At 39.0% G+C, this 27,340-nt stretch overlaps 1 protein-coding gene across 1 annotated transcript; it reads left to right on the top strand.

Annotated features, from left to right (window-relative positions):
• Positions 1 to 3,436: 3,436 nt before the first annotated feature.
• On the top strand, positions 3,437 to 27,100 carry LOC306888195 (G protein-activated inward rectifier potassium channel 4-like). Its single transcript, XM_079446379.1, has 4 exons — positions 3,437 to 3,556; positions 16,338 to 16,420; positions 18,357 to 19,233; positions 25,726 to 27,100. Exons 2-4 carry the CDS (start codon positions 16,358 to 16,360, stop codon positions 26,082 to 26,084), a joined length of 1,299 nt encoding a protein of 432 aa, XP_079302505.1. The 5' UTR covers positions 3,437 to 3,556; positions 16,338 to 16,357; the 3' UTR covers positions 26,085 to 27,100.
• Positions 27,101 to 27,340: the final 240 nt, after the last annotated feature.

The following is a 27,340-nucleotide window of genomic DNA, read 5'->3' as shown; positions in this document are numbered from 1 at the left end:
CAGGTCACAATGTTTCAGTTCAAACAGATCAAATCTGCACTGACAGGGTCAATTCATGCTAATTTATACTGGACAACCAAAACAGAGAGAAAGAGAGAAACGGTCAGAATGTGAATGAAACCAAATGTTGGTTCAGTCTTGAAAAGTACATTTACTAGATTGTTTCATTTCTGCATATAATGTTTCAACAGCACTTCACATTTTTGAAAACATAATTTACACACTGATAGAGATTAAAACTGGCCTTTCCTAACCCAACAAAATTAAGAATTAAAGATATATGGCATACTGAATTGATCTACTGTCTTTATTTTCTCTGTTCTCACATCTCTATAACCTTCCTCTCAAGTCTCTTAGTGATTCAGTGAGGAAAATAAATAAATAACAAGCCTGGAATAATGAAGGACCAAGCTCTTGATTACACTTAGAGGATTGATAACCCATTGAAAATGTTTATTGATTTTGCAATTACAGGGTCAGCTGATTACTGCTGCATCAAGTAATGCTTTATCACACATTAAAAAGATATATATATATAAATTAAGCACTGTGATGTGTCTTCATCCACTGTTTGTTCTCAAAGCATAGCTTGTAGTGTTTACAAGAAGTTTAAATGTGATGCACACAATACTGTAAGTGTGCTTACTTAAGTATATTGCTAAATATGCACATATAACATTACTCTGTTCGTTTGAGCATCCCAACCAGTCCTAGGAGGTCTATAATTGTCTGATAGCGTTCTTATTCACTTCAAATACAGCTGCTCGACTGGCAAAGAATCCTCTAAAGTATGCAACCTAAATTTACAAGACATACAAGTTTCAATAGAAAGTACATTATGGTATATGTTAGTTTAGCGTAAATGCTTGTCAGTACATTCAGCAGTATACCATATATCAAATACAATGTAAGTAATGATAAAATTAAAGATACTTAAGTGGGTCAAAAAACATTCCAATTTCAAACAATTGCATTTAATATAAATAGATGCTATCATACATCTTCAATTAAATAAATAACATGCAATTAGGTGTCTGAAAACAATTTAAAAATGCTCCTTTTAAAGTATACCAAAGTGTAAATCTGTTTCACAAGGGATATTACAAATATTTCTACAAATCACAAGCAATTTTATACTGCCCCTCCATCCAATCAATCAGTGCACATTGTATATTGGGTCCACTGTGCACATTAATCAATGAACCACATTCAAGGACGTGATATATTGTTTTCCGCAATTGGATTCCTGTGTAAATACATTAATGCGAGAGTGTGCAGCATGGAAAAGTGTGAAAACTGAATATCTGCTGCTTCTATGAAGAGTAAAACAGCACAAATTAAGACAGGATAGTCAAGACCAGGCCCATATATAAGTTTTGGGGCCCCAGGAATAAAGGGACACTCTGTATGCCGATGAATCATTTTGTGATCCAATACTAAACCCATTGGTTTTTATATTGTGAGGCCAATGTGGGCATAATAAAGTCTTGGGGTTTGGGCTTGTCCATGGGATCCATGTCGGCTCTGTTTGAATTAGCCCAAATTAATCTGACTGGGGCTAACTCCCTGACTCCTGTGTATAAACCCATTTTCGGCCCAAACCTCAATCCCATATTGTGCCTACACTGAAATGTGGACTGAGAGTCAAAAATTACAATAAAAGCCACAGAATCTAGTGTGCTTTGGGCAGATGATGTGTACTATGGCATGTGTTAATGAATGTGTTTGTGTGTGGGGAGACTGCAGAGTCATAAATCAGAGTTTATTCACATGTTGGAATTCATTTTAGATTCATGACAACATGGATAATAAGCAGACACTTTCTGGGACAGGGGTCGCCGATGGGGTAACTCTGCGATCTCTGCCAGCTCTCTGTCCCTCTCAGCATGCTCCTTCTCAATGGGGATGGATGATAAATCAGGAGGGGGCCCATGCATTGGTTTTGGTGCCCCCTGCACAAATGGGATGCCCTTTACACAAAGGGCCACCATAATCCAATACTGGACTCATTGGTTTTACATTCTCAGTCAACATTTCATAGTGGGTCCAAAGTATGCACAATTTGGGTTTAAGGTTTGGGCCCCAATTGATTTGTAATAGCCCATATGAATTTCTTATATAATCTGACAGGGGACAATTAATTAATATGGATCCCATTTGGGACTCAAACCTCAAGATCACATCGTGCCTACACTGAAGCGTGGGCTGGAAGTCAAGAGATCCAATAGAAGCCATTAAATCTACTGCCGTTGGGCAGATGATGTGTATTACGACATGTGTGATTGTGTGCGTTTGTGTGTGGGAGACTGCAGAGTCATAAATCAGAGTTTATTTGCATGTTGGAAGGCATTTTAGATCCGTGGCATTGTGGATAAGGAGCAGATGCTTGTCATCTCAGTTGAACAGGGGTCACCGATGGGGTAATACTGTGGTCCCCACAATCCCTCTCAGCATACTCCCTCTCAAGGGAGATGGATGATAAGTCAAGAGGGGGCCCATGTATAATTTTTGGGGCCCCCTGCACCTCTATGATGCCCTTTATGCCGATGGCTGCCATAATCCAATACTGGACTCATTGGTTTGACATTCTCAGTCAACATTTCATGGTGGGTTCAAAGTAGGCACAATTTGGGCTTAAGGTTTGGGCCCCATATAGGTTTGTCCATTGGGCTCCATGTTGACCCTATCTGAATTAGCCCATATGAATCTCTGTATGAATCTGACAGGGGACAATTAACTGATATAGATCCCATTTGTGGCCCAAAATTCAATCCCATATCATGCCTACACTGAAACGTGGGCTGGGAGTCAACAGATCCAATAGAAGTCGCAGAATCTACTGCCGTTGGGCAGATGATGTGTATTACGACATGTGCGACTGCGTGCGTTTGTGTGTGGGAGACTGCAGAGTCATAAATCAGATTTTATTCACATTTTGGAAGTGTGTGGGTAGACGGCCACATGTTTAACCTTGATGTTGTTCTCCCGAAACATCTGCTCACTGCTCTTACGACCTTGCAGAGGGGCGACAAGCAAATGTCCAACTTTATCTCGCTCAGTCCCCTGCGCCTCTTCTCTGCATCTGTACAGTATCTTCCCGTTTTCATCCTGGTCTGTGGTGTATCCCACCCTCAGGCTGTTTTTTAGCTAAAAAATGAGAGAAATTGATTATCCGGAACGTCTAGTAGGATTCCTTCTCTCTCTTGTCGAGTATTTTTACGCAGTTGCGTAAACCTCAGCCCGCAGAATCCAACTCGCTGTGCGCTAGGATGTTTCCAAGCACACGCAAGTACAGAAAGGACAAATCCTGCGAGGGGAGACGGAGGAGCAGGGGGCTGCGGGGGAGGAAACATCCTCTCATGCTCACTTTCACATCCCTCCCTCTATCTCTTTCTCTCACTCGCATCCTCCAGGAGAGTGAGGTAAGGTGGTGGTAGAGCGCTGTGTGAGCCGAGGCAGTTGAGATGAGCACATCAGAGCTGGAGTCAGAACAGAGCGGAGCTGCCCTAACATGCTTCCCTTGACACTGCTCAGCTACCTCTGCGCTCGAATGAAGGTAAGTCTGAAGAGAGGGAGGAACGGGGGCTAGAATATTTGTTTCCCGGCTGAGTGCGATTGTATCACGCAGTCACTACTGAATGGGTCTTAGTTTTGTCCGTCGCTCTTGAGAAGGAGCATGCTGAGAGGGACAGAGAGCCGGCGGGGATCACAGGATTACCCCATAGGCGACCCTTGTCCCATTGAGACGGCAAGCGTCTGCTCCTTGTCTTGTCCAGGATGCCATGGATCTAAAAAGCCTTCCAGCATGTAAGGTGGCGTTTTTGCCAGCATTCCCGGGGACACTTGTTTTAGTGCATTGCAGGAGTTTCACAAGCCTGCCAGTTGCATGTGTGTGCATGCACGTGTGTGCAAGACAGAGTTTGCACGTGCTTTCACGTGGAGATGCGTTTGCAGTAACAGAATGGTCTTGGGTGCATACTTTCAGAGAGAAAAGTCGCTGGTGTTGATTTGAGTCGTATCGATTCTCTCTGATTCTTCGTTATAGGGGTATTAGTTCTCTCGCCTAGGGCTGCGGCTACAAACTGCTCACATAGAGAGATTTTCCTCCTCCTAGCCTCTCTGGTCCTCTCACACTTTGAGTCTCCAGATAACTCTGTGCTGAAAAGCAGGGAACAAAGCAGTGGCTGCTCGATAAAGGGGTAGATAATAAAAGCCAGCTCGATCGTTGCTTCAAGGAGAGGGAATGAGTGTGAGATTGTGAATTTTTCATCGAGTTTGCTTGCAGCTTGCATACGTAATAGCAAATGTGAGAAATGTGCTGTACGGTTTCACTTTACCTACAGTCATGTCATGTTTAAATATACATGCAGTTGCCGCTAAAACATAAACATTATGCAAATGCATTCACTATATTGAGCCAATGATGTTTGCATCCACTAACCCTATGCTTAACGTAAACTCTCAGCCTTTTAGATTTTCCCTAAGATATTATTTAGTTTGTTTATTAAGCTGTTTTCCTCATGGGGATTGTTGGCTGTTGCTCACAATGGAGGTGATTTCAGGTTTTACTATCCTTGTGGGGATATTTGTTCCCTACAGCACAGGCAAAGCCTGACCTCCACACACACATCCAAGCATCTAAATGCAGGAAAACATAAGAAGCGTTCAGCCTAATCCATTTGCAGAATTGGCAGTGTTTATCAGAATATACATGTCATTAAAGTATATGCTTTCCATGGCAGAGTTGATTCTGATGGAGTGACCTCTGACCCCATTAACTTCATGACAGTACCCTTAACTCTGAGCAAAACAACTGCGTCACACCAGAGGCCTTTCTCAATTACCCACTGCCTATTCAGAAATTACGAATCAGTGTGAATTGCTAAAGGGATTGTTTAGCCAAAATGCTAATTATTTACTCCCTCAAACTTTAAATCGTCCATAGACTATAAAAGGAGAAATTTGGAAGGCTGCTGTTGCAATTAGTGTGAAATTAAATTGTGTTCTGTTTCTTACACAGATTTATTTTATGACTTCAGGATATAGTACACAGGACATATTTATTATGCTTTTGTGTTCTTTTTTAAGCTTGAAAGCCTCCCAATCATTGTAATTGCATGGACAAGAGCAATCAGTGCAGTCTTTAAATCTTTAATTTGGTGTTCCATAAAATAAATGAGTTCATATGTATTTGGAATGACACAAAGATAAATATATATGATTTTAAAATAGTATATAGTATTTAAATGTTTGGGTAAACTATTGCATATTAAGCAAAGCGAGCATAGAAATCTGAAGCAGGCCTGGTTGTGCCACAGAAATACTTTTCTCTGAAGTCATGGTTTGGCACAAGCAATAATTCTGTATGGTTCTTGAAAATTCAAACAATAGTTGATCACATGATGTGAAGTCCCTTCACATAATTTTATAGTGGTTGAAATAAATTGATTTTGTAAGATGTGCATACATAACTGTGTTTGTTTGGATGTGTATCAGATGGAAGTAAGTTGTACCTCATTTGCTCCCAAAGTGTCTGTTCTGTTTGTATTGTGTTAGGTAAGATCCAAGCAGAAAAGTCCTCGAGCGCAATCCATCTGCTTGGATGTAATTACATAAAACTTCAGTCTAATACATTCAGAGTATTGTCATGTCAGCTGCGGTTGGAAAGGAATTCCATTTCCTGCTGCATTGATCTGTATGCTATGAAAGTATGTGTCTAGCTGTTTAAAGGACAGGTCTGAGATTAAATCTTATGCTGAGTCATTCATGTTATGCTGTATACTTTGCACTTTTATTTTTTTTTATATTAATAAATTAATAAATTATGATTTTTAAAATATTAAACTATTTTATGTTATGATTTAAGGTAATTAAAGTTTATTTTTATAGCTTTAAACAATGGGGAGAAAAACAGTAAATAAAAATGTAAATAAAGAACTAAAGTTAAGCGTCAACAGTTGTAATCAGAATTTTTATATTTGTAATATTATTATTTTATTTTTATTTATTTATTTAATCTAACTGTATAGAAGGTTTTGCAATTATACCTACTTATACCACAAAAAATAACAATTAATATAATTCATTGCACTTACTAATGTTTATTCTATTTTTTTTTTTTCCAATCAGCTGATGTCACTTCTTGAAAGATGATGTCATTGAGGAACTACTTATTGTTAATGAGATATTGCAAAAGATTAAAAGGGTGGATTTATTAATTAATTTATTTAGTTAATTGAATACCAGCAATATAGTCAAAACAATGATTTGTCTACAGTGTATATTTTGATTAGGAAAAAAAAAAAAATCACCCGCAATATTTTGCTAGTGTTTGAGAATTTTCGAAAAATATTACTCTGAGACATGGAAAAAATGGCACTCAAACCAAAATAGTGAAATAATTGAATATTCATTCTTATGTATTTTTTTTCTGCCTATGTATTATTTACGTATTTACTATTTACTGTGCATTTACAAGAACAAGAAACCTTCTTTATAATACATGGAATACTTAAGAACTACAAACATAAAGAAAAGTCCCAAAAACATAATCATAGTCAGTACACAACAAATATGAGCATACTACTCTAAATACAAACTAACAAGACTTTTCAACGTGAACCAATCACAAGATAAGACTTAAGACTTAAAAAATGAACCAATGGCAAGACTAAAACACACAAGGAAAGGAAACCAGGAACCAAAAGACAGGAACTTGACCTTTAAGACATTATAAAATAAAAGACATGATATATAACCCATTAAAAAAAACAGCTTTGCTAAGCTCAAATAAATTTACAGAAATCACGGGTTTATGGATATTAACCATGCACATCTTTGTCAGACATGTCAACTTGGATGTGTATGTAAAACACTCAAATGACAGCAGCTCCAACAGTTGAATTCAGGCTATTATAACCACTACTTGTATACGTTGTTTGTTCTTTAATATTTCGCAACAGAATATCAAGGTATTCATTTACAGATAATTAATTGAGTGATTAGATATTTTGAAGCCTTTCGGTGTTACAAGTGTTGCCATAGAAACAAATCATTTGTGAGTCTAAGGATGTGAAGAGCTCATCGTTGAATCTCTGAGTTATGGTAATTCTCGAATACGTGTATGCAGCATCGCATTTGAATGTAGATCTTCTTTTTACTCTCCAGCCTGTCACCAAACGCGACCACAGTTCTGTGACATATAGAGCTGACACTATCAACACAGTGGGAAGTAATACTGCCACATCCTTTAAACCAGCACTCGTAAAACACACGCTGCAATGGAGAATCATTCCTTCACCTTCTGCCTCATAAACACAGCAGGCCTTACGGGCCATGTGTGTGGGTGTCTGTGTGAAACTGACAGTGTGCAATAAAAGCCAACATAACAGATAATGAAAAGGGAAGATGAAGGAACGAGAGGCGTGGCTAAATGGCAGATTTGTAGTTACATTCATGCCTTGCTTTTGTATTGAGATGCATACACACAATGCCACCGGCACACTTATGCAAACAAATCAGAGAACATCTGATGTTTATCTAAAAGAAAACAAGCTTGCGCCTTTGCTAAATATAGCATGTATTGATTTATAAGCATGAAAGTATGTGCTTGGAGAAATATTACAAAAAAACACCATCAAAAGTTGTCCAGCTGCTTTGTTTTAGCAGCATCCAGTCACTGCAATAAATAGACGTATATATGGCTGTTCAGCAAAGAGACAAGAAATGTGAAAAACTGCAGTGTGTGTGTGTGTGTGTGAGTTTGCATCTGTCATTCAGAAGTCAAGAAGGTGATCAATGACAGATCGATGCAGCACTATATACTCAGGTCACTGCTGCAATACTAGAAATGTCAGAATTTTGTTCTGTGATGCTTTCAAAGACAGAAGAGCATCATTCCACTTGGCCTTTTCCATTACTTAAAAGTTTATTAAGTGCTTTTTGCAATTCCACTTGCATACCTCCTGTGTCAGTCAAGCAACTGAACCTTATTTGTTTAGATGAGTTTGATCCATTTTTCCCCCCCAAACTGCTTGTAAATATGTGCAAACATTTTAAAAGTTATATGCAGCAACAAACATGCAGATCAAGGTCAAAAAGCTTCTTACGGTGCAATCACATTAGTGAAATGTTGCAGGTCAAAAAGCTCCAATCTCTTTTTTCAATAGTGTAGCGATCAGTGTTGGAGAGTAACTATTTACATGTAATGATAATTATGTAATTTAATTACAAAATAAATGTAACTGTAATCTGTTACATTTACGGTAGCACTTTATTTTACAGTGCGTGTACTTCCCTGGTACATACATGGTAAATATCTTGTACCTACAGGCAAATGAGTGGTAACACAAGGTACTTACCTGAAGTGTATGTACATAACAAATAAGAAACACGGCTGTACTTAACAGTCGTACATGCATGGTAATTATTTTGTACATACAGACAAGTGTGGGTAAGAACGGTCACTTACAGGTAGTGCCCGTACATGGTAACTAATTAGATACTTTACTGCACTTACTAATGTATATACATGGTAAATATGTAGTACTTACAAACAAGTGTGTGTTAATGTTAAATTGCTCTCCACAACAGTGCTTATAAAGTTTGAAGAATTTGTAATTCTTGTGTAATGTTTATGTAAAATGGTGCACTTTATTTTACAGCCATATTTCCATATACGTACTATGTAAATCTACCATCAATTCCTCAACAAGTACCTTGGTCCATGTTTATACCCCCAACTTGAGTACCGCATAACTTATTCTGTACATTAACTAATAGGTACATACACCAGTACTTACATAGTAAGTATATGGAAATAGTTCATTTTTTTTCATTTTTTCATTCATTTTTTAGTTTATGTTAGCTGAGGTCCATTAAATAATATTAAAAGTTAAGTTTAATTTTAACAGTCTGTTTATAAATGTTGAGATTAACATTGCGGTTAATAAAAACTTTAATTATTATTTAAGTTCATGTTAACTATAGTAGTAAACTAATGAATCAGTAATTTATTATTTCAGTAATTTAACAACACATTCAAATGTTTACGGTTCTCTGATGTTGGTTAATTGAATTATTTGTCATTGTTAGTTCATGCAGTTATTGTATTTGTCTAATTTTATCAAATAGAACCTTATTGTATAATCTAAATGTTTCAAGCTTGTTTGTTGTTGACCCATGAATGGAAATGCAAACAGATGGCATCTTATAGGTAGCACATACCTCCTAGCTCAATATAGAGAATAAGGGTTTTAATTTCCAGTATAGTGAACTCAGATTTACAGTGTGTTTGTGCAGAACAGATGGCCTGTCTTCAGGAGGATGTGAACGCGCTCAATTCTCCTGCGCCAATCATCATCATATCCCGCGCTGACATTTTGATTATTTCCAAGAGATTCCCCAGAGATCAGAGTCCATTATATCTGGATTATAAGTGTTCCCAAAAGAAAAAGGATTTCGCATTTTCCGTTTGTGCTCTGCTTTATTGACAGACCCCGACTTAAGGTGTTTTAAGCAGTCATGTTGAGGCAGTGATTCAGTGATTCTGGAATGCTAATTAGGGCAGTTCGACGCGGCACTTGCTTTGGCAGACTCGATGCTGCAAATCACTTCAGGGAGCTGACAGGCCATCTGATAAACACAGGAGAGAGTGTCGAGGAGCCTGTTCTCTACTTAACACGACCCACCCCCTGCAAACACACACGCACACATAAGGACCGCCTAGAGTGCACGGCCTTGTTAGCGCTCTTGAGTGAGTGTCACTGGACCAGGGATGTATGCATTCACGCACACCCTATAAAGCCTTCTGGAGTGGATGTGATTTGGCTATCCATCTGAACTTCCTGAAGCATCACTTGCGTTGGTGTAGGACTGCGATGAAGGTCGGTGTCACGGCGCCAGCGCTCCAAAGACAGCGGCCGGCTTAGTTTCAGCCGCTGCTATTCCTGTCACTGATAGGACGAGACGCACTGCTTTCATTAGGCTAATTGTTCTTAGTGTGGACAGGATGTCTGCTTGAAGGCTTGGTGTCATTCAGAGCGATAGGGACGCTCATACACACTTTCACGCCTGAACACACACGCAGGCGAGTGAATGCAGTGCTGGCAGCGAGCCGCGCTGGATGCTGTTCGTTCCAGGGGCATTTTAACTCATTTGCCCCGACTAACCTCAAAGTGTCATAACCGTTTCAGATATAGACAGCCGAGCCATCGTCATGCTCTCTCCGCTGTGCATGCATGCACGTCCGCACACATTCACACTCACACTGGAGACGATGCTGCAGCGATGACATTGACGAAGTGTCCGAACCGAGGGTACTGTATAATCCAATCTCTCATAAGTAAATCCCAATACTTTAATTGAATGTTTGCGGTTTTCTGATTTCCATTAATGGTAACATAACACACAGGTAAACAAGCTAAATTTTTGGTAAACAAACAAACTTTTTATTTTTCAGTTTAATTTTCAATTCATTTATTATGATTTAATTTTTACAAAGCACCTTAAGTTCCCTCTAGTTTGGGAGGGATAGTGCACCCAAAAATATGCAATTTATCATGATTTATTCACCCGCGTGTCATTCCCTATACATATGAGTCTGACTTAATTTTTTTCTATTGAATGCAGAAGATGACATTTTGAAAATTGTGCCATTGTTGTTTTCCTTGCAACTAAAACAAATGCTGTCAAACTTCACAAGGATGCAAAAGTATTAAAAAAGTGTCCCTTGCTTTTGTACTATATTTTACACTACATAAGTAAAAAAAAAAAAAGTCGTGACGTATTGTCAAGTATGGTGACCCATACTCGAAATTGGTGCTCTGCGTTTAACCCATCCAAGTGCACACACACAGCAGTGAGTAGTGAACAAATGCACACACACACACACACACACACACACACCGTGAACACACACCCGGAGCAGTGGGCAGCCATGCTGCGGCGCCCGGGGAGCAGTTGGGGGTTCGGTGCCTTGCTCAAGGGCACCTCAGTCGTGGTATTGAGGGTGGAGAGAGCGCTGGACATTCACTCCCCCCACCTACAATCCCTGCCGGCCGGGGACTCGAACCCGTAACCTTTCGATTACGAGTCCGACTCTCTAACCATTAGGCCACGACTTCCCCCATATATGACTTGGGGCCAGATTTACTAACAGCTTGCACCAACGCTGCACTTGGTAGACTGCGTTGGTCATTATGGAAATGAGATGTTGCGTCTGTGTTCTTTAATTTGCACATTGTCAGTAAATCACCCGCAGTAAATCGGCGCTGTTTTGGAATTGCACTCTAATGCTAATTGCCCTGTTTAGTAAATCTGGCCCATAGTCTGTTCCACATACACTTATCTTTTTTTCTTTTGAAAACTTGGAAACTTGCAGCACATGTCAATTGGACGACTTTTATAATACTTTCGTGGCACCCTTTTAAAGCTTCGACAGCTTCAGTTCCCGTTCATGGTAATTGCATGCAAAAACATGGGGAACTGCCTTCAAAATCTTTCATTTTATGTTAAGCAGAAGAAAGTAAATCATGTGGGTTTTGAAGGACATGAGGAAGAGTAAATTACGACAGCTTTTACATCCTTCGTTGAGCTATGCCTTTAAGTGAAAAGTGTATATGTAAAGTACATATTCAAACAGCATCAGTAAAGAGTGTAGGTTGGTATTTCATAGGGAGGTGCAGAGGGAAATTTACCCATCAGGCACTGCACACGAAATTGAGCTAAAATAAATGTTGTGAGAGTGAGTGATGTGTCCAGAGTTTCATTCAGCTTAATTATTTCCAGGTGTGCTTTTTGCAATTGTTCACAGGTATAAAACCAGGACTGAAAATTAAGGCTCCCCAAGTGCCAAATGTGAGTAAAAATCAGCGTTGCCCAGTAACTAATGATAATAATAATTGTGATTTCTATAATACTACTACTACTAATAATAATCCCAATTAGATGTGTTTCCCCAGTTTGTCCTGCCTGTTTTTATTCAAATAATGCACATGCAGTTTAATGGCTAGTAAAATATATATATTTATGGCTGGAAAATTTTCTCAAGTCTGAAGCCCTTGACAGGTGTGGCAAAATGTTAATTTAAGGCCCTGTAAAAACAGTGCCATCGATGAAAAAGACACATACAGTATATTATAAATTCACCATGATGTTGCAAGGCATTCCAAATGAACTATTTATTTTTAACTTTTCAGCTTCTACAGAAGTCCTTGTTCAGAGTGTAGGCAGCAGTGAACACTGCATTGGCTGTGTGAATTGAACACAGCTACAGAAATGCTAAGGTGGAAAGTCTAAGGAGAAAGCTTTCTACTACAGTATGTCTTCTCCATTCAAATGTCTGGCTTGTCCAGTTTGTTTTGATGACTCTTCAGAATTGCTTACTCCTACAAAAGAAAAAGGGAAGAGAGCGACAATTGCGACCCTGACTGCAGGACATGGATGAATGGACTCGTATCTAGTAGTAAAATGCATTGCTGCAGCATGAGCTCTATTCCTCCCCCACCAGTCATTACTCTCCCATGCGTTTGAGTAGATCGGGTTGTTGGACATCACTGGTACTGCAGTGCGCTGACAAAACACGTGGGTCATTCCCCAGACATTGTAGGAAATGTCTCTATTTGCGATTAACCAGCTGTTCCTATTTGTTTGGGGGAGGGGGAGGGGGGGTTAACAGCTCTGCAGTCTGATGAGAAATCCGCAGGTCTAGCAAATGAAGTGTCTCCCTGTTCACTGTGCTGATCTGCTCTAAGAGGCAATGATGTAGGGGTGAGAGCATGAGCGAGGAACTCCGACAGCAGCTGAATCCTCCAAGCAAAACCGTTCCAATGAAACACTTATTAGTATTGATACAAATGCATGCCTGTGGTGTCTTACTCACGGGAAAAAGATCACCTTTCACAGTGAAAAGAGGCTGATGTCGACAAATTATGCCGCAGCATTTTTGCAGTGCAATTAAAGCAGTCTGACAGCCACACGTTAACTCTGTGCCCACGTTCTCCACTAATAAAATAAATTATGTTCTGTTAACAATTCTCATGTATGCATTGATCCATTCATTGAGACAGCACATTGTATAAGAATACTCGACTGATACCACTATTGATTCATGCTGAAAGTATGATTCCTGACAAATGATTCAGTCGGTTTTTTTTAATGAGTCAAAAAAACATACAGCGCAGTAAGTCACCTGAGCATATGACTCTGATGAGTCAGTTCTCATTGTGACCAGTGCAGTCTGATTCTTTAATAAATGACTCATATGAACTGGTTCTTTTTAGTGAAAAACAAATCCCAAGTGCTGATTCACAAATGAATGACTCTTGTGATTGGGGTCTTTTTATTGAATTTATTAAATACATAGGTGAGCAGCACTCAAATGTGTTGCTCATAAAACTCAGTGCATTATGCATTAGAATTGTTATTAGAAAAAAAATAATAATAATTAAATTAATAAAATATTAACATTGTTTTTATTTAGAATTATTTATCATCTCTTTTTAGTTTTATCCACTTTCTATTTATTGTTAGGGTGCATTTATTTTTATGCATTTATGCTGTTAAAAGTCAATAAAAGTAAATGCATAATTTACACAATTTATAGTGCATATTTTATATTGTTTTGCGTTTATTTATTATGCATTTTCCCCCCAAACATTTCTTACTCGAAAGTATTGATGGCATCATTGACAAAACTGTTAAGGAGCCAAAACCAGAATCTTTGAATATAAGCTTCTCTCTCTCTCTCTCTGTTGTGTCCCCTGTCTGGCTTGCAACCAGACCCAAAACCACAAAAAGCATGCTATTCTAAAAGCTTGATAAGGAGCTTGCTACCTCTTCAGAACAGAAAGATAAGAATGAGGGTACAGACTCTGCTCTGGCTCAACACACCAGCGTGCAACCATCAAAGTCATATGGAGTTGCACAGGGACCGTTTTGTCATAAAATGTGGAAATGGCAGAGGAGGGGACGTTGCGGAGGCCTGCCGTCTGTCTGTGATGTATTCTCCATGTGCATCTCGGATGCGGGTCACGTCAGTGTGCCCTTTCACTGCAGACCTGTCAGTCAACACTGTATTCCTGAGTGGATGGCGGCTCTGACGTGCCATCTGCGCGCAAGCAGGGCCGTGCAAATAGGGATGAGTGATGTCACTGCAGTAGAGTGGAATTAGACAAATAAGAACGAGGGTCAAACAAAGGATTCGAATCTTCAGTGAGGCCGGCCTCCAATTCCTGTAAAATTTTCACTACTGTTGTCAAGTACAAATTGAGTTTAGCTGTTTTGCAACAGGAATTCTTTCTAGGATGCACTAATTAGTCAGAGATCAGCTGTTGCCCAATACAGCGCCAGGTTTTGTGTGTTTAGGTCTACACAGCGCTGATTATCTCATTCCCCCACCGTGAGGGTTATTTCTCTGCGCTGAAAACGTGTGTGGCCATTACAAGGCATGGAAGGGAAATATGCACCAGCATTTGTGGTAATTTGCTCCCGGGGTTCATCTGTTCACCTGATTACACTGCATTGATTTACTCTCCTAGCTGATCGATACCTATTTTAAGATCTCTTTTGAAAAAAACAGTGGGGGGTTTGTAAAATATTCCCCTAAATAGGCTGTACTTTCTCTTTCTGGTTTTCACTCTCTTTCTTTTTCACACTCTATATTTCAGAGGAGAATCCACCATCATTTGTCTGAAAGTTGTTTAACTATTATCCAAAACAGCTTTCAGAAGACTTAGGGAGTGCACATGGCTAGCATGACTTGCAGATGGGCTGTTGGGGATCATAGGAGTTTTTCATTGTCAATAGGCACCTTATGTAAGCGATTAGCATAGATGAAGCTGTGTGACATTACCAATAGGAGCACAGGTGCAGTGTGGGAGTGACCAGGATCTGGAGCTGAATCATTGCTTAATGCACCATGTCATAACATCTGAAAGTTAAACTAACCAAAATCCAGTTTTCCATAACAAAGACGTGTTAATGGAAACAAAACATAGATACAGTGAGCCTACAGCCCTGCTCCAAAATCAAGGGCATGTAGGGAACCTGATAAGGCACCATCGGCATTTTGTTTTACATATTTGTTTTTAATTTAATTATTTATATTTAATTGTCTTTGTCCAGAGTTGATAAACTCTCTTTATTGCCACTCTTCTAAATGCAGAAATGTTTCAATAAAATACTTACAATTCCAATTAAAATTGACTATTTCCAATTCTAGTATATTTGTGTGTCTATTCTTATGCTCCACGTATTGTTAGCTTAGCGACATGCTAACAGCAGACTCAAGGCTATTTGTTTGACACAGAGTTGCTGCCCTAATTAACCCTTTCCAAATCGGTTACTTATGAGGTTCCATTTCCATTTGGATGCTGTAAACAGCAAGACAGCTCAGTAGGTTTTGAAACCGAGCCTAAGCTACAGCAGTACTTTCTGTTCAGGCCCTATTTACTCGATAGCTTTGACAGGTGAACACTAAATATGTCAGAATGGAGATAGTGAGCTGCCAGAGGCAGCGAGGAGCATGCAGAGGTGCTCACCCAGGTTGGCGTTTCTTCTGTGTGTATGAGGGAGAGTTTGAGGGAGACGGAGAGGATGACGGAGACAGCAGCAGCAGCTTTCATGGTGTGACGGTGCTGATGCAGTTAGTCTTTTGGGAGCAGGGAACAGCTGAGACTGCCAGTCTGTTTTAGGCACAAATTAAACTCAATCCGTACACTCAGAAAGTACATCTCCCTTGTGAGCTTTGATTTAATCCTTCAAGTAACCATCGAAGATGTTCCCCCAAAGGTGTCCGTGTGTGTATGACTTGTTCCATCTCGAAGTCATGTCATGTCATATTTAACATCACACTCTATTTAATGTGAGAACCTGAGCAGTCAGGTTTAGTTTTTCTGTTTGCCCATTACAAAATCAGACAGGCATGGTTGAACAGCTTTTCCCGTGGCGTTTGACATGATAAATATGTTTACTCACCTAATTGAGAGAGGGTGAGACATTAGCTGATCAGATTAACCCTGATTTTGAATGCGCCTTGTTTGCTCGTGTGAATCTATAAACAGTGGTAATCCTAAAACAAACCATTCAATATTCCTATAGGGCACAATAAATCCATGTAATGAAGTTTATCCATCTGAATGGGATAAGGGTAATGTATCAAGGCTTAGAGTGGTAAATCCCAAGGTTCATTGAATGAGCATTTATTAAAGATGCACTCAGTAGTTTTCCCCGCTCATTAAAAGTAAACATGTTTCAAATCATAGCGTGGTTATTTGTTATACAGTAAGTAAGAGCAATTAGGTTATGTTATTCTTTTGTGTTATTTATCTCTATTTCAGGTTTGCAGTCGAAGCTGAGGATGGCAGGAGATTCTCGCGTCCACATGGACCACGACATGGAGATAGGAGTGACTCCAAGAGAGGTCAGTAGTCCCCACTATCACTTTCAGCTTCAGTAATGTTAAATGAATATCTACTGTAACAATGGAATAGACCACCTAAACTTGAGAATTTAGAATATACAATAACAATAAGAACTGTATTTTATTGTATTTGTTTCATGTTTTTAATCATTAATCCATCACAACAGCAGTTCAATACAGTGGCCTTCAAATGAATCATAATGCGGGAGGTTAAAACTAAAGGAACCTTAACCCTAAACCAATGGCTGGTTATGTTAAGTGCTTAATTAACTGAAATTCAGACAATAATTATAACTTTAAATACCATTCTTTAATCAAACATTGTTGTGTTCTATTTACATTCTCATTGACAGCCAGGACATTGTATAATGATCAATATATTATGGTAGGCTCATTATATAAAATAGCTGATTACACAATGCTCAGTCTAGTATTTCAGGGAGCTGTGCAATAACTAAATACTATACTTATATATTTATAAATGTGAATATGTTATGTATAATTTATTTAAATGTATACATTGAAATCATTTATTTAGACATATTTAATATATTCTAACTGCATATTTTTGACATTTTATTATATTTATGACTTGAATGATGAGGAATGCTGAATATAAAAGTTAACTTGAAGTACAAATTTGGAGGCACACCAAATACTGGAAATTGGCTTTAGATGAGGGTATTTGTTTCAGAATCAGAATGAGCTTTATTGGCCAAGTATGTTTACACATACAAGGAATTTGTTGTAGTGACAGAAGCTCCACAGTGCAACAGAAAGACAGCAACAGGACAGGACACAGATAATGAAAGAATAACAACAAATAGCCAAATAGGCAATGTACAAAGCAGCAAAAACACAATATATGATATAGACAACTATGTGAGTACAGGTCAAGTATGTGCAAATTAGAAATGAGAAAATAAAAATAAAATTAGTGAGTGTGGTGAATGGACAGTGTATTATAGTTGTGTGTTCCACGTTTATTGTTTATTGTTTGCAATGTTTACAAAAAGTATTGGTTTTATTTGTTGCCCAATATTTGGCTTTATCTGACAGAAAATAGGGGGCCGCAGGTGTGTACGCAGCAGGAGGTCTCCGTGTGCTCCAGTTTCTCATAAGCACTTTAAGGCTTGCTTATAATTGACTGCCACCACTTTAACATGATACCACGTTTCAATTAACAACCAAGCACAATCTTCCACAAATGGAAAGACAACGTGCCAATGTGTCCTTGTCTCATGTGGAGGGCACTGTGTTATGGACTTGGGAGGGGGCAAAGATTCTTATCTGGGCTTGTCAGTGTCCCATGGGGAAGAGAAAGGTAATGGGGGAAGTGTCCCATGGAGCTGGTGTAGAACAAGGAATCAGAAATGGACTAGGGCCAAGATAGAGAGTCATGGGAGAGAAAAAACAGCAATAGAATAAAGAAAAAGCCACCAGTACCCGTACGCTGCAGCAATCTGCATGTTCTGTACGTGCTGAAACATACTGTGATAATGTCATGACAGTTGCAAAGATATCAGAGCACTTCCACTGTTAGAAAGGAACAGTGTGAAAGTACCTATGCTTGATGTTGGCAACTGTGCCATCCACACTGTCATTGTCTGGCTTACAGCAGCTTAGTGAAGAGATAGAAGAGGCAGATGGGAGCTATTGATCTGGCTTGCAAAATATGTTGAATTATTCTGATGGGACTAGATTGCAACACCAGAAGACCTGTAGGAAGCATCACATCCTGCAAGTATTATGCCTCTCTAGCAGTCTCCCCAACACTGATGCTTAATATAGGTCTACAGGTTCAGACTTGCTGATACTGTAGTCCGTTTTATCATCATCCTTATTTTGAAATGAGTCCTTATACAAGAAGACAGAGCTTCTATGTCACATTGATCTTGTAACCGAATTTGTTACTTATCTCTCTACCTCCTTACAGCAGGTGAAGAAACTCCCCAAGCACCTAAGGGAAGCACAAATCCCCACAGATCGCACCCACCTCATCTCCGATCCTGTTAAGAAACCCCGCCAGCGCTACGTACAGAAAGACGGCAAGTGCAATGTTCATCACGGAAACGTTCAAGAGACCTATCGCTATCTCAGCGACCTCTTCACAACACTGGTCGACTTACGTTGGCGCCTCAGTTTCTTCATTTTTACGTTGGTCTACGTGGTCAACTGGCTCTTCTTTGGGTTTTTGTGGTGGCTTATTGCGCTAATACGAGGAGATCTTCTACACTCAGATGAAGAGGGCTGGACCCCTTGTGTTGAAAACCTCAACAGCTTTGTCTCGGCTTTTCTCTTTTCCATCGAAACCGAGACCACCATTGGCTATGGCTATCGTGTCATCACGGAGAAGTGCCCAGAAGGGATTATACTTCTACTGGTGCAGGCCATCTTGGGGTCCATTGTCAATGCCATGATGGTGGGCTGCATGTTCGTAAAGATCTCGCAGCCCAAGAACCGAGCAGAGACGCTGATGTTCTCCCACAAGGCCGTGATCTCGGTGAGGGACAGCAAGATGTGCCTGATGTTCAGAGTGGGTGACCTGCGGAATTCGCACATTGTGGAAGCGTCAATCCGTGCCAAACTCATTCGTTCACAGCAGACGAAGGAGGGAGAGTTCATACCGCTCAACCAGACGGACATCAACATTGGCTTTGACACAGGAGATGATCGCCTCTTCCTAGTATCGCCTCTAATTATCTCCCACGAGATCAATGAGAAGAGTCCTTTCTGGGAGATGTCCCGGGCACAGATAGAGAAGGAAGAGTTCGAGATTGTCGTCATCTTGGAGGGCATGGTCGAAGCTACAGGTATGTTCTCCTTGACATCAAGCAATTCAACTGTTGACCTAAAAAGGATTATAGTCTCCATGAGCAACAAATGACAGTTTGAAGCTTTGCATTAACCCTATAAACTATCAGTCTTTCGCAATGGCTTCAAGGAGAAAGTTGTGCATTAACAGCCAAGCTCTGTAGAGCAGTTGACCTCAATTAATTTTCCATAATTTTTTTGCGGTAAGCGAGAGACTTAGAGGTCAGTCATTTAAATATACAAAACTGCAGCACAATTTTTCATTTGCTGACAGTGCTGAGTCATCCCTTCCCTAAGCATGCTGACTACACAAAATAACATTCAAGAACTAACAAGAAGATAAATGTTTCAATATTGATGCTAAGGCTATATTTCCAACACACGAGTCAAGGTGGGTTTGAGAGCCTCTTGTTGACTGGCTAGCCATGTCCTTGCAAACCTGTCCAGGCTGGAGTTGTGGAAAGAGGTGAAAGGTGATGAAAGTACTCCGGGTATGTTCCACTCTGCTGGAGGGGATCCTTTGGAAAGCTTATTAGAGCAAAACAGTTTATTTTTCCACTATACATTTTAATTAACATTTTTCCAGTTCTCAGATCAGTGAAACTCAATAAAGGTCAGGCAGTTCAATGAGAAAACTGCTTTTAAAATGTCTTTGAGAGCACAGTTTCGGTATTATACCTCAAGACATTTGGACTAATACACAATCCATAACACAACAGAGAGCCCAGGGTGTTGTGGCATTCAAATTGATTATTAATTATGCTGTTGATGTTGATTTACTGAAACAGTTTGCTCAATCTGCATCTAATTTTTAGTCCATTACATTAAAAATTAGATATAGTCTGCTTAACATAATCAACTGCAAAAATACATTTAAGCAATGTCTGAACAAAGTTAACCAATACTAGTGTGATACCTGTGCTTCAGCAGCAAACATGCGATATGAATATAGGAAAGTGAATGGATTATCTAGATATGTTATTCTCGGCTCCTGTTTGGTGGACCTTGCACACTGTGTGCAATATTGATTTGAGTAGATCTCCTTATTCTCAGGGCTGTTGAGGGAATAAAGAGGCCTCCACTGTCTAACGTGTCTACACTAATTGCAGATTCATTCCCAGGCTGAAACATTTCCCATGGTTTATCAGATATCTCAGGTGAATGTTTGCAATTCAAATTATTTATTGGGCGTTTGTCCAAAGAGAGCTTGCACTGCTAATCTAAATCGAATTCATTATACATGCTTCCCTGTGAAGGCATCCTGTTCTGTGCTTGTTTTGCAGTGAATACCAATGGGGACCCAACAAAGAAAAGGTGATAAGCATTGTGTGATTAAATTTTCCTTCACATAGAATGCAAAAAAACAAACAAAAAAACAACAACACACACATGCAACTGTTATTGACTGAAATATCCAAGGACCTAATGGAGAGAATTTAATCTTACACTAACCTTGCTCTGTGCCCTAGATGCCATATGACATATCAGCAGTCTCCTCAACCTTCCTATCACTTTGAAATGTTTTCCACTTTCCACTGTGAAGATGTGCTTACGTAAGCACATGTCAATAGCTATGGGCTATGATGCATTTGATCCACTAAAGCCTGGTAAATTATGCCTTTGACAGATGACCAGGTATAGATTAGGGTGCGACAGGCCAGGATAAACCTACAAATAGGATCGCTGGCCTCTCTCAGATCGAAGTCTAGTCCCACTTGCTAATGAGGGATGATGGCTTCCTTTTGATGTGCAGTAGAGCGCTAATGACCTGGTGAGTGCAGTAAGGTCACAAACAAGCTGATGTCTGATTTGTAGAATATAGTTTTAATTTAGCCCTGGCATGTGACAGGTATGATGGATAGCCGCATTGGTCTAGTCTCTTATTTTTCCAGTACTGAGGGTCAGGAGTTCTATAGTAAGTCTCTTGAGTACTACTTGCAATTTGCATGAACGTGATGAGACTCTGATGATGGTTAATCAGATGTAATTTGCATCATTTAATTGTTGCAACATAATCGGTTTTCATTTTTGAAATGATCTTGAGTGATATAATTCCAAACAACAGCTTTTCCATAATGAACGGTTCATCCCACTGCAGAACATGACATGCAAACATATTTGATCCACTCTGTTCCAAAAGCTAGTGAGTTGACTACATAGACAGAATTGTAAAGCTTCACAGGCACGCTTCTGAAGCAAAGGCGCTTTGATTATGTTACCTTCTAAAATGCCTTTTTTTGGAAGCATGAGAGTCAAATTACTGAGAAGGCAAATGCATTGCAATGAAATGCTGATTTTAAAAATAACTCTTCAGAAAGATGCAAATACTTTTCGGACCATTTTACCATACGTCAAACACTTGCATTGTCAATAAAACTCAATACATTGTCAGTCAAGTCTCAAAGTGAATCTGAATTATGAAGCACAGATTGGTTATTCCAAACTAGTTATTATGCAGTACAGTTAACACTGAAAGTTTAGAAGCAGGTCGCAAATGTCTAACAATATGGATTTAAAATCAATTGGTGTTAGTGATCAAAGATCTGCACCCCTATTAGAGAAAAATAACCTGTCATTAAATGCTTGTCTCCCCATCAACATGACGAATGCCTGAAACACAGCAGCCCATTGAGTGCTCATAACTAGTGGCATCTATTAAATATGTCCGGTGGCATTAAGATAGGCTTATCTGTGTTTTTAAGTAGCGTCCATTAACTTTCCATTCATTTAGCTATTAATGAGTCTCAAATCCATAGATAAGAACCTGCTTTGAATTAATGTTCTATAACTAATATAGACTTTTAAAGGCCAACTTTATGAGGTGGTGTGTTGATTAAGAGATGAACTGTGGAGGCAGTTTGAAGGTTATTGATGTGTGCTTGAGCAGTTTAAATTTTAACACTGACTATTAGTGCTGGATTTTCGTTTAAAGCTCAAATAAACCTGTAGAGAATTCTGGCGTCCTCTGAAGGCAGTGATTTTCATTTCTACTTCTAGTTTGCTGCACTAGAAGCATTAGAAAAGTGCTTGTTCAGTAACCATATAATTAGTGGATTGAAACTTTTTTGCGGATTTGTTAAATTATCCAGGCATATTAGATTTTATTTGTTATAAAACGGTTATAAAACTTTTTAAGTGTACTAATCCATGCACAGTGAGACAAAGATTCCAACACACATACAGTATAATGCATATTAAAGCTAAATTATGAGAATGACAATGACAAGGAGAATCGTGCAAGGTTTTCCTGCATGGGAACACAGCAGTTCCCATAATGGTGCTTCTTATCCTAGGAGAAATGATAGTACTCATATGTGTCAGCAGATTTCAGTGTCACCGTTGTTCTCCACAAATAGACTTAGGAACCCCTGGCCTTGAGGTGTTGTGCCCTTATTTATAGATTTGAAAAGCATCAGTGCATGAAACCGGCCATTGCTAGTTTATTGAGATCAACATACCCTCTCCATGTCTTTCTCTTTCACTCACACACACAGAAAGAGAGAGAGAGTATAACTCGATGCTAAATGTGTTACACTCAAACCCACACACCGTTCCTGCTCTAAAACATGACGCAAAAGCAGAGGGAGTCAGAGAGACTCAGACCACTGAGTTCATTTCAGTTTCAATCAATGCTACAATGTAGATCAGTGGTTTTCAATTGGTTTTGCTTCAGGATCCATTTTTACATCAAGGGGTGATCCAACACTGTACCAAGTTTGTTTATACAAAAGTAAGCAAACATGTACTTGTAGTCAACTTTTATTTTACTATAAGTGCATTTTAGCTTTCATTCTTCAGTTCAATCTAATTTTCACACTAAAACTTTAATCTGAATGTCTGCTGAGGAAAGCGATATCTTTGTCGTACAATACTTTCCTCTGTTAAGGGTGATTTCCGATCACAACGCTGCTCATTAATTAAAATGAACGTGCTTGTTTCCAACAGCGTTTCAGTCTCTTTCAATATAAAAGTCTTTGCTGCTAACTCTCTCATAAAAAGTCTCTTCTCACCATCTAATGGTGGAACAATGTAACTAAAATCACCACCACGAACACACACACCGTTTCTCAATGCTAAATACTATTATTAAATAGTACAATTGTTTATATAAATATTATTTATTGAATAATAATATTTTATAAACAACAACAGCCATCATAAAATGTGCTGAGCAATTCGGTCAAAAGTACAAAGGCAGCACTCTGATATACATGTAGAGCATTATTAAATTTACATAAACATATAACATAAGATTTTGCTCTCAGCCAAAAATATTTGCTCTAGAACAAAAAAAAAAAGAAAGAAAGATCAATGAGACCAAACACTGTTTGTTAAATTCACCCAAAATTAATTATAGCTCATGTTTAACCACTATAGAGACATCAAAGCTAGCGGCAAATTCCATCTGGCTGAGGTGAGGCTTCTCTCGGCGGGTTCGTGAGAGCTGAATGGCCGCTGATGCCCTGGAGCTCACATCCCTGAAAACTTTTCAAATAGTCGTTATCTTTATTAATATATATTGGAAGTCTAAACAACTAATTGTCCCCTAAAAAACTCTTAAAACTACATTCCGTGACAGAAAAACAACAGTATATTGTATTTGGGCAGAAATACTGCAAGTGGAGTGATACAATGATTATTACGATGATGATGTGATTACCTACGGCCGAATCACAGCCGTGCTGATATACAGCCATATCGCACTGCTACTTGTGTGATATTGCTCCACCTGCCCATATTAGCATCTGCCTTATTGCTTTAGTTTCTATAAAGTTACAGATGAATTTGCACCACAATAGCATATAGTGTGATTGGACGCATTACCTTTAACATCAATAATAAATAATCTGTTAAGAGTCTCCAACTTTTTAAAAGCATCTTTTAAGACTATTTATTTTGCTACCACCGCATAATTATATTATGAATTGCAGAAACGTTTTGTAATTAGCATTTACATTGGGTCGTGACGCACCCGTTGAGAAGCACTGACGTAGATTGTGATGGTGTTGGCTTTAAGTGCTGGAATGGTGTAATTCTTCATAATCTGTAATTACAGTTTTATCTATAATATATGGCATCACTGACTATTATACCTATAAGCAAGAGGTTTTAGTCTTGTGTTATTCTTCATGTTTTGCTAAAACATAAATGCAGTGATTAATAACGAGGACTTTTCTGTAATTACAGGTCTGCACTAAAATTACTGCATGATTTTGAGTTTCCATGATCCCTTTCAGGGCAAAACACAATTTGCTGTAACAAACTAGACGCAAGACATGCATACAAATTTGGGGAATTTCCTTTTATCCTCTTGCTGTTTCAGAGGATGTGTATAATTTGCTCACGTGAAAAGATAATGATCATCTTGAGGTTATTTATATATTTATTGCATCCTGTGTATGAAAAATGGACATGATGGATATGGAAGTGGGCAGCATTAACTCAGGTTTACATGACAACTTGAAGTCATGGGGCAGCAATTCTGTATCGCGTTGTGTTCAAATAGCTGTGACACACATAGTTACACATGGCACCAAATAGAAAATGGAATATGCCGTTTGATCATTGTAATCCCTTTGGCTTCCAGCTCATGCTACATAATGTCACATACCCAAAACTGCTCAGAAAAGGAAATGTAAAACATTCAGCCTTACAAACAAATTCATCTCCCTTGGGGACAAACTCACAATTGGTAAAGAGTCTGAAAAATGTAAGCAGACACAGCAACCCATGTGGAAAATTAGTCATTCATTGAATCATTTACTATACATTATATTGAATTTCTTGAAGTCTTGTTTTATTGGAATGTCCTTTGTGTGTACAGTCTTTTTTGGTGAGTATAAATATATATAAATAAATAATATATATTAAACTGTTGATTTATTAAAATGCAAATAATATGCAGCAAAGAACTTAGATTTTACCTGCATATTTGCATTTGCATAAACCAGCCAAGTTTCATATATATATAAATGACTTAATAATACGACTTAAGTCTTATTATTCAATACATTTTGAAATGTAATCAAAACCATTAAATTTATTTTATTTTATTAATTTTGAATGTTTTTATCAGTAACTCATACAGATAGAAGAAATCATTGGAACATTGAAATTATAGTGACAGAGATACAGAAAAAACATTGTTTCTATTACATTACTGATTTTCTGAGCTCTTTCCTTGTTTAGACGTGTGTATATATAAATAATGGAGGGCATACAGTAATTCAGTATTATGAAATGCAGCTCACAAACTGATCCGGCCCATATCTCACCGGAAAAGCTTGTAACTCATCTGACTTGTACAGCACTGTAAACACTGAGAGCCTCATAAATTATTTATTTCTCTCCCTCTCTCCCTCTCTCCCCCCATTCATTTCTGTCTGTGTGTGTGTGTGTGTGTAAATAACTGTGTGCACGTGTTCATGTGTTCTTGTGCGTACCTGCATCTGTGTGCGTGTTTGTGCCCATATTGTTCTCCACGTATCCAGGCATGACGTGTCAAGCGCGGAGCTCCTACCTGGACTCGGAAGTGCTGTGGGGCTACCGCTTCACCCCGGTGCTTTCTCTGGAAAAGGGCTTCTACGAAGTCGACTACAACAACTTCCACGACATATATGAGACCAACACCCCAACCTGTAGCGCTAAAGAAATGTCTGCTCGATTAAAAGAGAGTCCGCTCCTGCCTCACCTGCCGCTCCTCAGCCCCGACCTCAGGCAGCACACAGACTCCTTCTCCAGCCAAACCACACGGGATGATCGGGAGAAAGACGACGAGAAGCCTGTGGAGACCAACAACGGCTCTGCCAACCGCTTGGAGGAGAACCCTTGTGGGAAACCCTGCTCCTAATTGACTCAAGGACTCAGTCTGTAGAGACTGGCAAGCTTCTTTCCCCTCGCATGGATAAATATCCTTGCAATAGCCATGCAATACGACCCCCGATTCCTGTAGAGAGCCGAGCTGATGTGTAGATCGAGGTTAGACGCACAAACAGATGAGAATCCGTATATATTTATACACCTACGCGTACTACACATATTTTAGCTTTATAAACTCTGTTGTGCAGATTTTCATGGTATCAGTCAACGCCCTGTACCTCAAGGACAAAATAGTAGCCATATACTGTATGACCCAGAGGTCAAACCCCTTAATCTAACCATAGCAAATCAGCTTTAATAGAATCCCAATGCAAAGACTCTTAGGAGCCGAACACAACGCTTGCGTGTTTAACCACCGCGAAGGCCCGCGACGTTGGTTTCTTTAAGCTATTCTATTGTATGTTTTATCTGCATTATAATTATGCATCATAATTATCAATTTCCCCCTCATATCGAAGTGCATGTGTTTGAAATTGATGCAAGATGGAAGCTGGGAAATGCACCGGACTAAAGCACAACCACTGCAGTGGCAGACGTATGGTTTGAAAACCTGCAGTGCACTAAAATAACGGCGATGAATGGAAATATCCCACATGCATTGTCTCTGTGAAGTTCAATCTTGCCCAGTCCACGCTCCTGGACTCGTATTTCGTCTCTTATCACATTTGATTTGTGTGCAAGTTTGAGGCCACGCGCGTGAGACTGTCAGTCGCATTTTCCAAGCGGTCCGAATAACTGTGTTTCAAAGCATGAACCCTAAGGCAAGTTCTACACACTTTCTAAACAGGGTATTTTCTAAGGCATGCAGACTTCAAAAGCTCAAACACTTTCTACAAAAATTGTACAGTTAAATTCTGGCTTAAGGTGAGAAGAGAGCTCCATTCAAAGCAGAGACAATGGTGCAGTATTTTAAAGATGCATTTTAGAGGAAACTCACCTATGACAAGTCATTTTCACAGAATAATATTATATGCTGGCTATTTACATAAATAAAATAAATAAAGAAACTTATAAGGGAATACTGTTGTTTTTTGGTTTGTTTGTTTGTTTGTTTTGTCTTTTGTACATGGGGAATAGACTAAAAGGCCCAACAAAAGCCATGTCAAATGCAAGAAGCAAAGTGTGTGGTTAAATTAGGGAAAATGATGATGATCATTTATAAATATTCACTAAAAGTAATTCATAAAATAGACAAAAATAAAAAGTCAACACGACGCCAGATTTTGG

Source organism: Barbus barbus (assembly GCF_936440315.1).
Source record: "Barbus barbus genome assembly, chromosome: 22".
Taxonomy (NCBI): Eukaryota; Metazoa; Chordata; class Actinopteri; order Cypriniformes; family Cyprinidae; genus Barbus; species Barbus barbus.
Note: the sequence above shows the minus strand (reverse complement) of the source record. Positions and strands in the feature narration are given on the sequence as shown.